The 13,556-nt window shown below is 41.0% G+C and overlaps 1 protein-coding gene across 3 annotated transcripts in view; it reads right to left on the reverse strand.

The window, feature by feature from the left end:
• Positions 1-1,274: 1,274 nt before the first annotated feature.
• Positions 1,275-13,556, reverse strand: part of BUB1 (BUB1 mitotic checkpoint serine/threonine kinase) — a 55,590-nt gene continuing 43,308 nt past the window's right edge. For all 3 annotated transcript variants that reach the window (XM_014590957.2, XM_014590958.2, XM_014590956.2), the window contains 6 exons: positions 8,354-8,469; positions 7,598-7,759; positions 6,996-7,153; positions 6,728-6,902; positions 5,371-5,477; positions 1,275-1,586 (listed from right to left, as the gene is read on the reverse strand). In XM_014590957.2, coding sequence (XP_014446443.1) covers positions 1,391-1,586; positions 5,371-5,477; positions 6,728-6,902; positions 6,996-7,153; positions 7,598-7,759; positions 8,354-8,469 — 914 coding nt within the window. In that variant the 3' untranslated portion in view covers positions 1,275-1,390. The remainder of the gene's footprint in view (positions 1,587-5,370; positions 5,478-6,727; positions 6,903-6,995; positions 7,154-7,597; positions 7,760-8,353; positions 8,470-13,556) is intronic.

Genomic DNA, 13,556 nt, shown 5'->3' on the forward strand with positions numbered 1-13,556 from the left:
GTTCAGCTGCCTCTCCAGGGCCGGCGTGTGGCCTTTGGACCAGCAAGCTGAAGCGGAAAACAAGGTCTGAGAACTTGCAACTTGAGAAGATGATGGTTACCAGCCCTGCATTGCCTCAGGGAAGAACAGGAACTACTCTACCATTCTTGAAGTGAAGGTACTTAATGAGAATAGGACAGTGTGGAATGGGGTAAGTGAAGAGAAGAGGATAGAGAAAGATAGCAAGTGAGCGATAGAGAGACAGGACGTCAGTGAGAAACAGATAGGGTTTATTAACTGTTGATGATGACATGTATAGAATTCTCAACTGGATTGGTCTGAGAAGTGTTTCATGATGGGCAAAGTATTTTTACAAGCAAAACGAGAAATAGCAATTGACTGTTTTATAAAAATAATTAGAATAATAAAGATAATGATTGGGGAAAACAGAAAAGATATGGAATGTTGAAGTGGGGAGATTAATGTCTCTGTACTGACTGACGTGCATGGCATTCCCTTTTGAAGAAACAATGTAACACACAGTAAAGTTATATGTAATCCAATGTAATATGAAGAAGATATGATGATAAAAAATAAAAATAAAAAAAAAAATAGAGGAGTTTACATTCATACCCTAAGTATTGTCACAGCATACAAAATGTGATTTTCCATCCAAAATGTCATTTTGTATGCTATAATGATGTATAGTAAATGAATGGAAATAAGTAAATTTCAATAAAAAAAAAGAGGAGTTAAGGATTTCTATTTTATAGATAGCAATGATTCAATAAAGGACAGGCAAGCTTTATTCATAAAACTTAAAGTACCCTGGATATAGTTAGGAAATTATTTCTTTTTTTACACAAACGGAAAAAATTCAAATTTAGAAAAAAGCTGTCTTGGTCCTTTTTTGGCTTAAAGTATACAGGTCCATATTTAAAATGTAATTTTTTTATTATTAAATTTTTTTTTAAAGAATTTTTTTTTTTACTTTAACTTTATTATTATTTTCCAATTTGACACTAGAGAGAGAGAGAGAGGGAGAGAGGGAGAAAGTGAGAAAGGAAGCTACCAGGTCTGAGACTTAAACCATGGTCAGCCACGTGGGAGTCTAGCGCCTTACCACACCACCTGCTGCCTCTAAAATGTGTTTTTTTTAGTGAATGTCACATCTGAATTATTCTCAGAAAACCTAATATTCCAACAGCAGCCCAGTCAGCCTACTTCCTAGGACCCACTGTACTATTTTGTTGAAATATTTATTACAACTAAGATATATTTAAGGATGTATTCTGTGGAATTTATTTTTAATAAACATTTACATCGACAATCAATTGTGAGAAAAATACTACGGTAAAAAGAGCAGGTTAGCATTTACAGAGTGATTTCCAGGGAGTGTCACATCCAAATGTTATTTTCGCGAGCGCTTATATTCTAAGAGTAACACGATAAGCCTGTTTCGCAGGGTCTTGATCTTGTGTGTATAGTGTTGTTGAAATACTTTCTTCAAGTTTTGCCTTAACAAATCCAATGATGGAAGATGATGACAGTCTGGTATGTTCAACATGATGTGAAAAAATTCATTCCACATATCCAAATGAGGGAGCCTGCAGAGACAAAGCACAGATGATCTTAAAATATAGCCTTGGGACCAGCAGGTGGCATGGTGGTTAAGGTGCTGAACTCTCACATGGCCAACTGCACAGTTTGAGCCCCAGACCTGGTGGCTTAAACATCACACTCGATGTGTGTGTGCACGTGTGTGCCCAAAATCCCAAGAGGAGAATGGAGGAAAAGGGATTGTAGTGTGGCCATCCCACCAAGGAGGTGCTTTCTTACTGTCCATTTCTCTGTCTCTTTCTGTCCCCCTCCAGTGAGCGCATGTACCCTATGGCAAAAAACTTAGAAAGTAGCCTCAACATGCATGGGAATCCCACTCCTGCACTTCACTTCCATAGGCTTGGGCAGTTTAATGTAATAATTCTCACCTAAACACAAGAGAGACAGAGAGAGCGAGAGAGTGAGCATGTGTGAGCACCCCAAACAGGGTCTTGATACCATCATTCACCTTCAGCTCTGCCCAGACCCAGATCATGCACACTTGCATGCCTGGTATACTCAGGGAAACCTCTGGATGTGAGCCCAGAATGAAACTCCCACGTGGGTCAGCCCTGCAGAATGTCATGCTTTACCACTGCAGCACTGTCCAGGCCCCTATTTTTTTTTTTTTTTTTTAAGTAAAATCTACCTGCCTTTGATTAGCTGTCTATTCTATACTGCAAGTCTGACAAGCTGGCATAATGGTCTGATGAGGCCCAGACTGCACATGCGTCAGAGCCTGGTGGACAAGCTGGACTGCCGAGGAAAGAGCTCAGACTGAATTCCAGCTACCACATTTGCTAAAGTTATCTGCAAACATTCCAGCATTTGGAGCTAAGAGTTTGGGGAAAAAGTAGAACATAATTGAATGGTACTCTTATCCAAAGAATTGTGGCCCTTAAGCACTAGGTCTATTGAGAGTTAACTTTGGGCTTTTCTCTCCAGTGGTATCAGGGATGGAAACCTTCTGAATAACCATCTGGTCCTTTGATTATGAGCAAGAGAAAAAAGAAAGTATTTACTAAATGTGATGGCTTGTTATGCAGAACAAAGCACAGATGTCACAAGTTTTCCTCCAGAGCCCAAACCTAACCTTATTATGTATAGTACACAACCTTTCATAAAATTACTTTTGATTCTTTTCCTTTCATTTTTTTGGGGGGGATGAGAACCACGGAGGTTCCAGTTTAAATTCTTTCAAGGTATATAAAGTTGTAGAAAAGTGGGATTATATCAGATTAAGGTTTCTGCATAGCAAAAGATACAGTAACAACCCCTGGAATGGGAGATCTTTGTAAACTATGCCTCAGATAAGGAACTAATAACCAGAAAATACAGGGAAGTCAAGCAGCTTATCTGGAAAAAAAAATTAACCAAATCAAAAGATGGGAAAAGGAGCTGAATAAACAACTCTTGAAGGAAGACATATGAACAGCTAAAAAGCATATGAAAAAATGTTCAACATCTCTCATCATAAGGGAGATACAGAATAAGACCACAATGAGATATAACCTAATCCCGGTCAGAATGATGAAGATTAAAAAAAAACAAAACAATAAATGATAAGTGCTAGTGGGGCTCTGGTGAAAGGGGAACTCTCCTACACTGCTGGTGGGAATGTAAATTGGTCCAGCCACTGTGGAGAACAATATGGAGGTTTCTCAAAGATCTACAAATAGAATTACCCTATGATCCAACAATTCCATTCCTGAACATCTACCCAAAGTACAGGAGAACGCTCAGTTGGAAAGTGCGTGTATGTCTATGTGTACTTTGGTATTATTCATGATTGCTAAAACATGGAACCAACCCAAATAAATATCCACAAACAGATGAATGGATTGAAAAAGTGTGGCACATATACTCTGGAATACTACTCAGCCATAAAAAACAAGACCCTGGCATTTGATAGAAAGTGGATGAATATGGAAGATTTACTGTTAAGTGAAGTGAGCCAGACTATGAAAGAGAAACACTGTATGTATCTAATCAACAAATATCAACTGTCCAAAGTCTATGGTGGAAATGGAGAGATTAGAGGACATAGAAGCACTAAAAATGGTTATAGATTCTGGAGACAATATGGGAAGAAGGTGGGAGAAGAGGAAGAGTATAAGGAAAAATATTAAAGAGGAAAATAGAGGCAAGACATTTATGGGACACAGAAGGAAGTTATTATCTGTTGATGATAATGTGTTTTGTATTCTCAACTGGAGTGGTGTGAAGTGTATTCATGTTGGGTAAATTCACCTTACAAGCAAAGTGATGTACAGTAATTAAATGTATAAAAAATGTAAAGCTGGCTAGGCTGTACGCTGAAGATGAGTGTGCTTTTCTGTGTCTGTTTTCATATGTCAAAAAAAGTTAAGGAAATATAATTGATAAAATGAACATGCAGATACCAAATACTAAGCCCACAGTGTGTTCACACATTATGTTAGGGGAACCATCACGTTGGTAGGAGGAGCTCCTGTCTAGTCATGAATTTTCGTGGAGATTTTAGATGAGAAAATAGTCTGAGAAACCACAGAGCCAGGACTGACAACCCTATCCTGCAACAGAGAGCTGCCTCTCAGATGCCTTTGTCATTCACAAGTGCTGTCATGTACGTTAAGATTCCCTTTGCTTTGTATACACATCTGAGAAAACTAGGATAAGTATTACTCCCATTTCCATTGACAAGAAAATGAACAAGCAAAATCCTGAGGCTCAGGGATGGTGGGTGATTCCTCTAGAGGGTGGAGAGAAGCTTCTGAGTGTGTCCCGAAGGCCAGCCATTCAGCCAGGCACCGTCTCTGATTCTGTGAGGATGGGTGTCTTTTTTTTTTTTTTAAGTGCCAGAGTGTGTGTGCACATATGCATGAGAGGAGGGAGAGACAAAAGACCGAGAAAGCTCCTTCCAACAGGGTTTTGGCCACATCGCAATCCTTTTCCCCTCATTTCTCTATCCTGTCAGGATCCCGGGCATGCACACACATGCCCAGAATGTTTTTCAGGCCCTTGGGGCCAGCACACAAACCATGGTCAACCATGTGAAATGCAGTTCTCTCTGCACAGTGCTTAACCACTGAGCTATAAAGGGCTGGTCCTGGCTGCCCATGTTTTTTTTTTTTTTAAAGAGAAATTTTTGTCATAGGGTGCATGTGCTCACCAGAGACAGAGACAAAAAGTGAAAAATCCCCCCAGCAGCTCACCAGAGACAGAGACAAAAAGTGAAAAATCTCCCCAGCAGAAATGGCCGCACCAAAATCCCTTCTCCTCCAGTCTCTCAGGATTTTGGGAACACATGCACGCACACATGGTGTGAGTTTTAAGCTGCTGGGTCCAGGACTCAAACCATGATTGACTACATGGGAATCCAGTGATGTAACCATTACGCCATCTGCTGGTCCCCTGGCTGCCCTTTTTTAAAAAAAAAAAATTATTATTATTATTTTAAATTTGCTATATGGCATGTGTGTTCACCAGAGAGAGACAGAGAGAAAGTGAGAAAGCAAACCACCAGGTGTGGGACTTGAACCATGGTCAACCATGTGGGAGTCCAGCGCCTCAGCCACCATGCCAGCTACTGGCCCAATGGCTGCCCATTTTTACAAATGGGGAAACAGCAGTATGACCTGCTGTGTGACAGTTATGTGACCTGATCACTGTGCACAGGCCCAGGACTGCACACTGCCACTGTGCTGGCAGGGTCTGGGCTTTCCATGCAGTGGCAGAGAACCTTTCTGTGCTGAAGCAACCAAGCCTACTTTATTCATTCTCGGTCACTGTAGCACCAATGCTGATACCCACCTTCTGAAAAGACCTTCGGGCTTCCAGACTCCTCCTTCATTTTTCACTTTCATGTAAGTGCCAAAGAGCATGCAGTAAACTGTTGCAGCCACGCCAAAGTAATCAATCTATTCAGAAAACAGGTATTTCTGACTTAGTCCTTTACAGGTGAGTATATTACAATACCAGTCTAACCTGGCAGCAAGTGAAATCCTTGCAGGAGTTAAAGAATTCTAGAAGCCTTCCATTGACTTCCCACTATTACGTCCTTTGAATACCCGTCTACTCTAGGCTTTGCCAGAGGCTCCCAGGGAAGTGGACCACCCAGGCATCCTGAAGTGGTCCCCTGGAAAGGTCTGTCCTTCTCAAGCCACTGTGTTGTCAGGTCCTTTGTTCTGTCACATGGGAAAACGACACCCTCGTCCCTCTCCACATGGACAGTCCGGATGTCCTCCCAGTCCCCTCCTGGGGACTCATCATTGTTCTGACAGCACTCCAAGGCCTCTGGGCATACGATGTGCTCATAACAGAAAGGAACACTCCGGTACGGCCCACGTGCGCAGGACAGGAGATGACTGTTTATTCCCCTGACTCACCCCAGGAGATGCTAAACCACCACTTGTGCAGCCTGTGGCCTCACTGCCAGTGACAACTTACTAGAAATAAGACCTGCCATTGACCCCCTAATCATGGGCATAGGCTCCTGGCGAGACACGGTTCTTACCCGGAAACAGGGCAGTCGACTTTGTTAACCCAGGTTCAAAACTTGCCATTTACCCAGTAAGTATTCTCTTTCCTGGTCATGTAGTATTCTAGTTTGTTAAACATTCTGAGCCTTTTGGATGTGGTAACGCATCTGGAATCTAACTGCACCACCTATCAGGTCGGCCGCCTTGCCTTAGTGCAGCACAGGTAATAGCCAAGGCTTGCTCAGCTCTACCCGAGTCTCCCTGTGAGCCCTGGCCATAAAGGAAGCCAAGAGAGCCTGATGCAATCTCAACACACCACGCTGGGTCCTTCCATGTGGTGGAAAGGAAGTCCAGAGTGTTAACAGACCATTGAAACACTTTGTTCCTGGGATCGAACTCAGAATACCCCTGCTTCCTCTTTATAATAACAGAGTCTATAACTAATTAATAAGAAATCTTTTTCAAGAATAGAATATCATCCCTGGCTCAGTCTTAATTTCCATTTCTTCTTCAAGAGCTGCCTAAGAGATGAGTTCAAACTATTGGGTCATCAGTTAAGTCATGATGTGCTTCTCTATACAAAAACGCATCATGACTCTTCCAACAATCCAGCAGACACCAGATTCATTTAGAATATCTGGTAAGTGCAATAAAGGGAAATTCTCAGACCTCTCAGTTTGGTTCCCTACCTGGTAGTTCCATGGTTTGTTACTGAGCATCTCAATGCACTGAAAACCGGATGTTTCACATTTCGCTGTAAATGTCGTCCCTTTGGGAAACAGTTTCATGTCTATACTCTGACCCAGGTCAATCAGGGCCAAGCCAGCAGATAAGTCGTCCTCTTCGCCATCCTGTTCCAAAAATCTGTATTAAACACAAACAAGGGCCAGCGGCATGAGCACAGATGATAAAGGCTGAGAAACGCTAAGAGCAGAACCCCGATGGAAGCACGCTTGCCTGTTTCCAAGCATGAAATTGTCTGGCTTGATGTCTCCGTGAATGATTTCACAGGCGTGGACCTGCTCGATCATGTGGAGCATGCCGATGGCAAAGGAGATGACAAGGGCTTGAGGCATCACTTTCTCAGGGGTATTTTTATAGAGATTAACGGCATTCTAGAAACAACGGAAATGAAACCCTGAGTTAGCTACATGGGATCGATGAAATTTCAAGTCAAAAAGCTTTGCCCCCACTCACCCACAAAAGTTCCGATCATAAAAAGTTATGTGCAAAGCCAAGCCATTACGTAGTTTGAATTTCTTTTTTTTTTTTTTGAAAAGGTTTTTGCTATAAGGTGTGTACGCTTGCCAGACAGACAGAGAGACAGAAAGTGAGAAATCACCCCCCAGGGGGATGGCCACACCGCAATCCCTTCTCCCCGATTTTCCTCTCGGGATCTTGGGCACACACGCACATGCGCCTGGCATGAGTTTTAAGCCGCCAGGTCAGGGACACGAACCACGGTCGACTACATGGGAGTCCAGCGACAGCCATTACGCTAACTGCTGGTCCCACGTATTTTGAATTTCTGTTGCCATCATAAGAATGAACATACGTACTAGTAATGTTCCATAGCTGTAGAGATCCCCAACTAGTAAACTACCATTCTGGAAGAAGTGGGCGGAGTAGAATTTGATAAACATGTGGTGCACAGATGGCTTCAGTCTCTCCATCAGCTGCACCCCAATGTAGAACTCCCACAGGTTGGCAGGCTTCTGGACCTGAAAATCAGGTAGATGACATTCATGTTCAGCCTCACATCCTGGAAAATGACAGCAAGAAAGTAACCTCTATCCCCAATAAATGAAGAGGGGGAGACAGTGACAGGCTAGGAACTGCCATGCGATATGGGACTTGCTGCAAGATCGTTTCAGTAAAAAGGCTCTTTTGAATTCTTACAGTTTCCAATTTTTAATTGTTGACTGTAAACATAAATGAAAATACCACCAGCTTAAAAAAAAACACACACAACAAAGACAAGAGGTTGGCAAACTAGAGTTCTAAAATTCATTTCTTTTTTTTTTTTGAGAGATTTTTGTTATAGAGCACATGAGCTCACTGGAGACACAGAGAGAGTCAGAAAGTAAGAAACCATTCTCCAGGAGGGATGGCCACAGTACAATCTCTTCTCCTTCCATTCTCCTCTTTAGATTTTGGGCATGCACAAACATGCATCCGGTGTGAGTTTCAAACCTCCAGGTCTGGGACTTGAACCATCATCAACCATGTGGGAGCCCAGTGCCTTAATCAATATGCTACCCGCTGGCCCTTAAAATTCATTTCTATACTGTACAAAACCTGCTCAGCTCACTTACCTTTAGAACAAACTTGTGTTTATCTTTAGCATTGTTCACATCTAAGTGGGTAGTTTCATAAACCTGGGCAAAGGCCCCTTCTCCAAGAAGATGATCAATGTAGACCAGCAAAGAACCTTAGAAGATAAATAGGCCAAAATGACAAAAAGGCTCAAAACATTAAGGACTTTACCAGCACGAAGATTTATAAACTTTTTCTGATGCTTCAATTGCTTTTCTACAGGCTCCTTAGGAAATATTTTGATTAAAGTTAAACAATGATCTGCCACAGAAGAGGTCCCCTTATCAAATGATCTGATGGAGGAACAAGGGCAGCCCTGCTGGGGCCAGGGCTGTGTCTCGGCTCAGTGGCTGCAGGTGGTCATTGTCTCTTCATTCGTGTTTTCATGGGTCGCAAAGAGTCATACCTTTCTGCCTGTCTTCCAAGACCATTGAAATGTGAGAAGGAAGGGACACAAAAAATCTTCTGTATGATTCTAAACAAAGTTCTTTGAAAAATGTGCTTTGCCACCAAATATTGTGTTGTCAGTAAAGCCATGACATATTTGTTTAATGCAAAATGCATCAGGACTTTTCTGATGACTCAATTAAAAGGGCCAGGTACAATTGCACCAATATTCGCAACAGATCATTTTAAAACATTAAGTAAAACTTTCATTTTAGAATAGTTTTCAGTTATAGGAAAGCTGCAGGGAGTGTAGTTTGTGTAGTTTCCATACATTCTGCACCTTCCTTCCTCGGTGCTCAGTGTTACAGAACCCCGGCATTTTGTCACTAGAGTAGGACCAGCGGGAGAAGGCGACTGCTAACTAAGCCCGCACTTTATTCAGCCTTCCTAGTCTCCTCCTGTGCCCAGGACACAGTGCATTAGTCATCACGTTTCCTGAGCCTCTCCTGGACTGTGAGCTTCTCAGGTGTTCCTTACTTTTGATGACCTTGACAGTTCCAAAGGCCATTCACTGGTCAGGTATATTGAAAGTCCCTCATCTGGGTTTATTTGATATTTTTCTTGTGAGTAAACTAAGACTACTGGTTTGGGGGAGAAAGACCACAGAGGTGAAGTTGCAGATTTTTAAATTCATATGTAAAACAGAAAACACTAGATTTCTACTTTCTAACCTGGCATATAAGAAGCTTGGAAGTCCTCTCTGGATGGAAAATCTCATTGTGTATGCTGTAATGATGTACAGTGAATGAATGCAAATAAATTGGAAAGAAAAAAAAAAAAAAAAAAAAGAAGCTTGGAAGTCCTCATTTCACACTCACAATAAGAAAAAGAATAAGTGAAAATCAACAACTCTTCTTAGACCCATTAAAAAACTGAGGGCATAGGGCAAACCGCTGGCCCCAACATCTGGGAGAAAGACAGGCAGACACAGAGAAGTACAGCTTGCCAGGCAGGCCCAGGAGCAGAGACCACTGCTGTAGCCGTACTGGGGCTACAATGGGAAGCACTGCACGTCTCAGACCTTATTAAGGAGTCTCTAGGGAAACCTAAAGACCACAGGGAAAGGAAAATAAGAATACAAAGGGAAATTATAGCTTCTAATACTTAAAGTGGCAGTGAACAGTAAACAGCCTAACTCCCAACCAGATAAGCATAAACCCTCACACTAAAGGCATAGTTATCTCAGTTTCCTTTACCTTGTACATCGGGTCTGGCTCTTAACAAAAACTTACAAGTTATTCTATAGGATGGAAAGGAGAGGTTCGGGGGGAAAAAAAAAGTTTTTAAAAAAAAAAAAAAAAAAAAAAAAAAGAAATCCTCCAAATAGCTTGAAGAGATGAAGAATTAGAAACAGGCAGATATAGCTGGGATTTTGGAGCAATCAGAAAAGGAACTTAAGAAAATATATAAGATTAATATGCTAAGGACTCTAATGGAAAAAGTGGACAATGTGGTTGGAAAAAGTGGGGAATGTAAGCAGAAGGACGGAAACTAAAAAAGAAGCCAATGAAAAGGACAGAAACAACTAGAAAAGCCCACTGTGACGGAAACGCAGAATGCCTTTAATAGCTCATCAATTGACTGCACAGCCGGGAAAAGAATCAGGGACTTGAAGAGATGCCAATAGAAACATCGAACACCGATATGCAAAAAGAAAAAAATAATGGAAAAGATGGAAGAGAATAGTCAAGAACTATGGGTCAACTACAAAAGATATAACATGCAAAATAGAACTGTAAGAGGGGGAAAATCAGAATAATGGCTGAAAATTTTCCAAAATTCATGACGGAGACCATAGTACCGGTCCAGTACACTCAGACAGCACCAAGCAGAATAAGTATAAAAAAATGTATTCCTAAGCATGTCACATTCAAACTCCAGAAAATCAAGGACAAAATTAAAATATTAAATAAAGTCAGAGAAGTTAAAATACTTTACTTACAAAAACAAAGATAAAAATTACATAGGATTTCTTAGAAACTATAAGGAAAAAGAAAGTAGACTAAAATATTTTAAAAACTACTGACATAGAATTGCATCCAGTGAAATTATCTTCTTAAAAAAAAAGTGGCACATATACACAGTGGACTGCTACCCAGCCATAAAGAATATCACCTGTCATTTGACACGGAATGGACAAATCCTGGAAGTTAAAATACTAAGTAAAACAGCACCAGGCTGGAAGACAAGTATCTATGTCCCCACTTAACCGAATGTCCTCACTTAGCAGCAAAAAAGAAAAAGCAGCACTCAGAGTAAAAAGGCCACTGACAATTCAGTAGATGCTCCTCCCCTGCCCCAAAAGGGAACAGAATGGGTAAAAGACAGACTTTTCCTTTAAGAAGCTATAGAGATGGGAAGCATACAAAAAGATACTCAACGTTAGTAGCCATAAGGGAAATGCAAATTAAAATCACAACAATATACTACTACACACCAATCAGAATAGATAAAATGAGGGATCAGCAGATGGCATAGTGGCTACGTTGCTGGATTCCCACATGGCCAACTGTGGTTCCAGTTCTTGAAACTCATGCTGGGTGTGTATATGTGTAAGCCCAAGATCCTGGGAGGAGAATGGAGAAGGGATTGCAGTGTAGCCATCCCCTTGGGGGTGATTTCTCACTTTCCCTCTCACTGTCTTTGCCTCTCTCTCCCCCCATTGAGTGCACACACCCTAAAGTTAAAAAAAAAAAAAAAAAAAAAAAAACAAACAAACAAACAAAAAAAAAAAAGGATAAAATGAAAAATCATGGCAACATCAAATGCTGGCAAGGATGAGGAGAAACGGGATCACACCTACACAGTAGTTTCATTATGCATGGCTTTCTTTGTCCTGTTTGGGGTTTGTTGTGCTGCTTGAAGCTCTGGCTTGAGGTCTTCTACCAGTTTAAAATGCATGTACTAAATGAAAGAAGCCAAGCTGAAAAGGCTAGACACCTTTCCATATAATGATTCCAACTACACTGTAGTCTGGAAAGAGTAAAACTAGAGAGACAGTGAAAGGACTGGCAGTTGTCAGAGGTTGAAGGGCAAGGAGTAAGGCATGGGGTAGGGGGTTTTCAGGGCAGTGACACTGTTCCACACAATATATTCATGATGGGTACATGTCATCACACACTTGTTAAACCCCACAGAAAAAAATAATGGAAAAGATGGAAGAGAATAGTCAAGAACTATGGGTCAACTACAAAAGATATAACATGCAAAATAGAACTGTAAGAGGGGGAAAATCAGAATAATGGCTGAAAATTTTCCAAAATTCATGACGGAGACCATAGTACCGGTCCAGTACACTCAGACAGCACCAAGCAGAATAAGTATAAAAAAATGTATTCCTAAGCATGTCACATTCAAACTCCAGAAAATCAAGGACAAAATTAAAATATTAAATAAAGTCAGAGAAGTTAAAATACTTTACTTACAAAAACAAAGATAAAAATTACATAGGATTTCTTAGAAACTATAAGGAAAAAGAAAGTAGACTAAAATATTTTAAAAACTACTGACATAGAATTGCATCCAGTGAAATTATCTTCTTAAAAAAAAAGTGGCACATATACACAGTGGACTGCTACCCAGCCATAAAGAATATCACCTGTCATTTGACACGGAATGGACAAATCCTGGAAGTTAAAATACTAAGTAAAACAGCACCAGGCTGGAAGACAAGTATCTATGTCCCCACTTAACCGAATGTCCTCACTTAGCAGCAAAAAAGAAAAAGCAGCACTCAGAGTAAAAAGGCCACTGACAATTCAGTAGATGCTCCTCCCCTGCCCCAAAAGGGAACAGAATGGGTAAAAGACAGACTTTTCCTTTAAGAAGCTATAGAGATGGGAAGCATACAAAAAGATACTCAACGTTAGTAGCCATAAGGGAAATGCAAATTAAAATCACAACAATATACTACTACACACCAATCAGAATAGATAAAATGAGGGATCAGCAGATGGCATAGTGGCTACGTTGCTGGATTCCCACATGGCCAACTGTGGTTCCAGTTCTTGAAACTCATGCTGGGTGTGTATATGTGCAAGCCCAAGATCCTGGGAGGAGAATGGAGAAGGGATTGCAGTGTAGCCATCCCCTTGGGAGTGATTTCTCACTTTCCCTCTCACTGTCTTTGCCTCTCTCTCCCCCCATTGAGTGCACACACCCTAAAGTTAAAAAAAAAAACAAAAAAACAAACAAACAAACAAACAAAAAAAACTTCTGTAAAAATAAAAAAAGGATAAAATGAAAAATCATGGCAACATCAAATGCTGGCAAGGATGAGGAGAAACGGGATCACACCTACACAGTAGTTTCATTATGCATGGCTTTCTTTGTCCTGTTTGGGGTTTGTTGTGCTGCTTGAAGCTCTGGCTTGAGGTCTTCTACCAGTTTAAAATGCATGTACTAAATGAAAGAAGCCAAGCTGAAAAGGCTAGACACCTTTCCATATAATGATTCCAACTACACTGTAGTCTGGAAAGAGTAAAACTAGAGAGACAGTGAAAGGACTGGCAGTTGTCAGAGGTTGAAGGGCAAGGAGTAAGGCATGGGGTAGGGGGTTTTCAGGGCAGTGACACTGTTCCACACAATATATTCATGATGGGTACATGTCATCACACACTTGTTAAACCCCACAGAATGGGCTCATCAAATAAACCCTAATGTAAAATGCAGACTTTAGTTAACAGTAATGTATCAATATTGGCTCATCGATTATAACGAATGTGCTACACTCATGCAAGATGCTAGTAGGAAAAT

Source organism: Tupaia chinensis, unplaced genomic scaffold (assembly GCF_000334495.1).
Source record: "Tupaia chinensis unplaced genomic scaffold, TupChi_1.0 Scaffold000511_1, whole genome shotgun sequence".
Taxonomy (NCBI): Eukaryota; Metazoa; Chordata; class Mammalia; order Scandentia; family Tupaiidae; genus Tupaia; species Tupaia belangeri.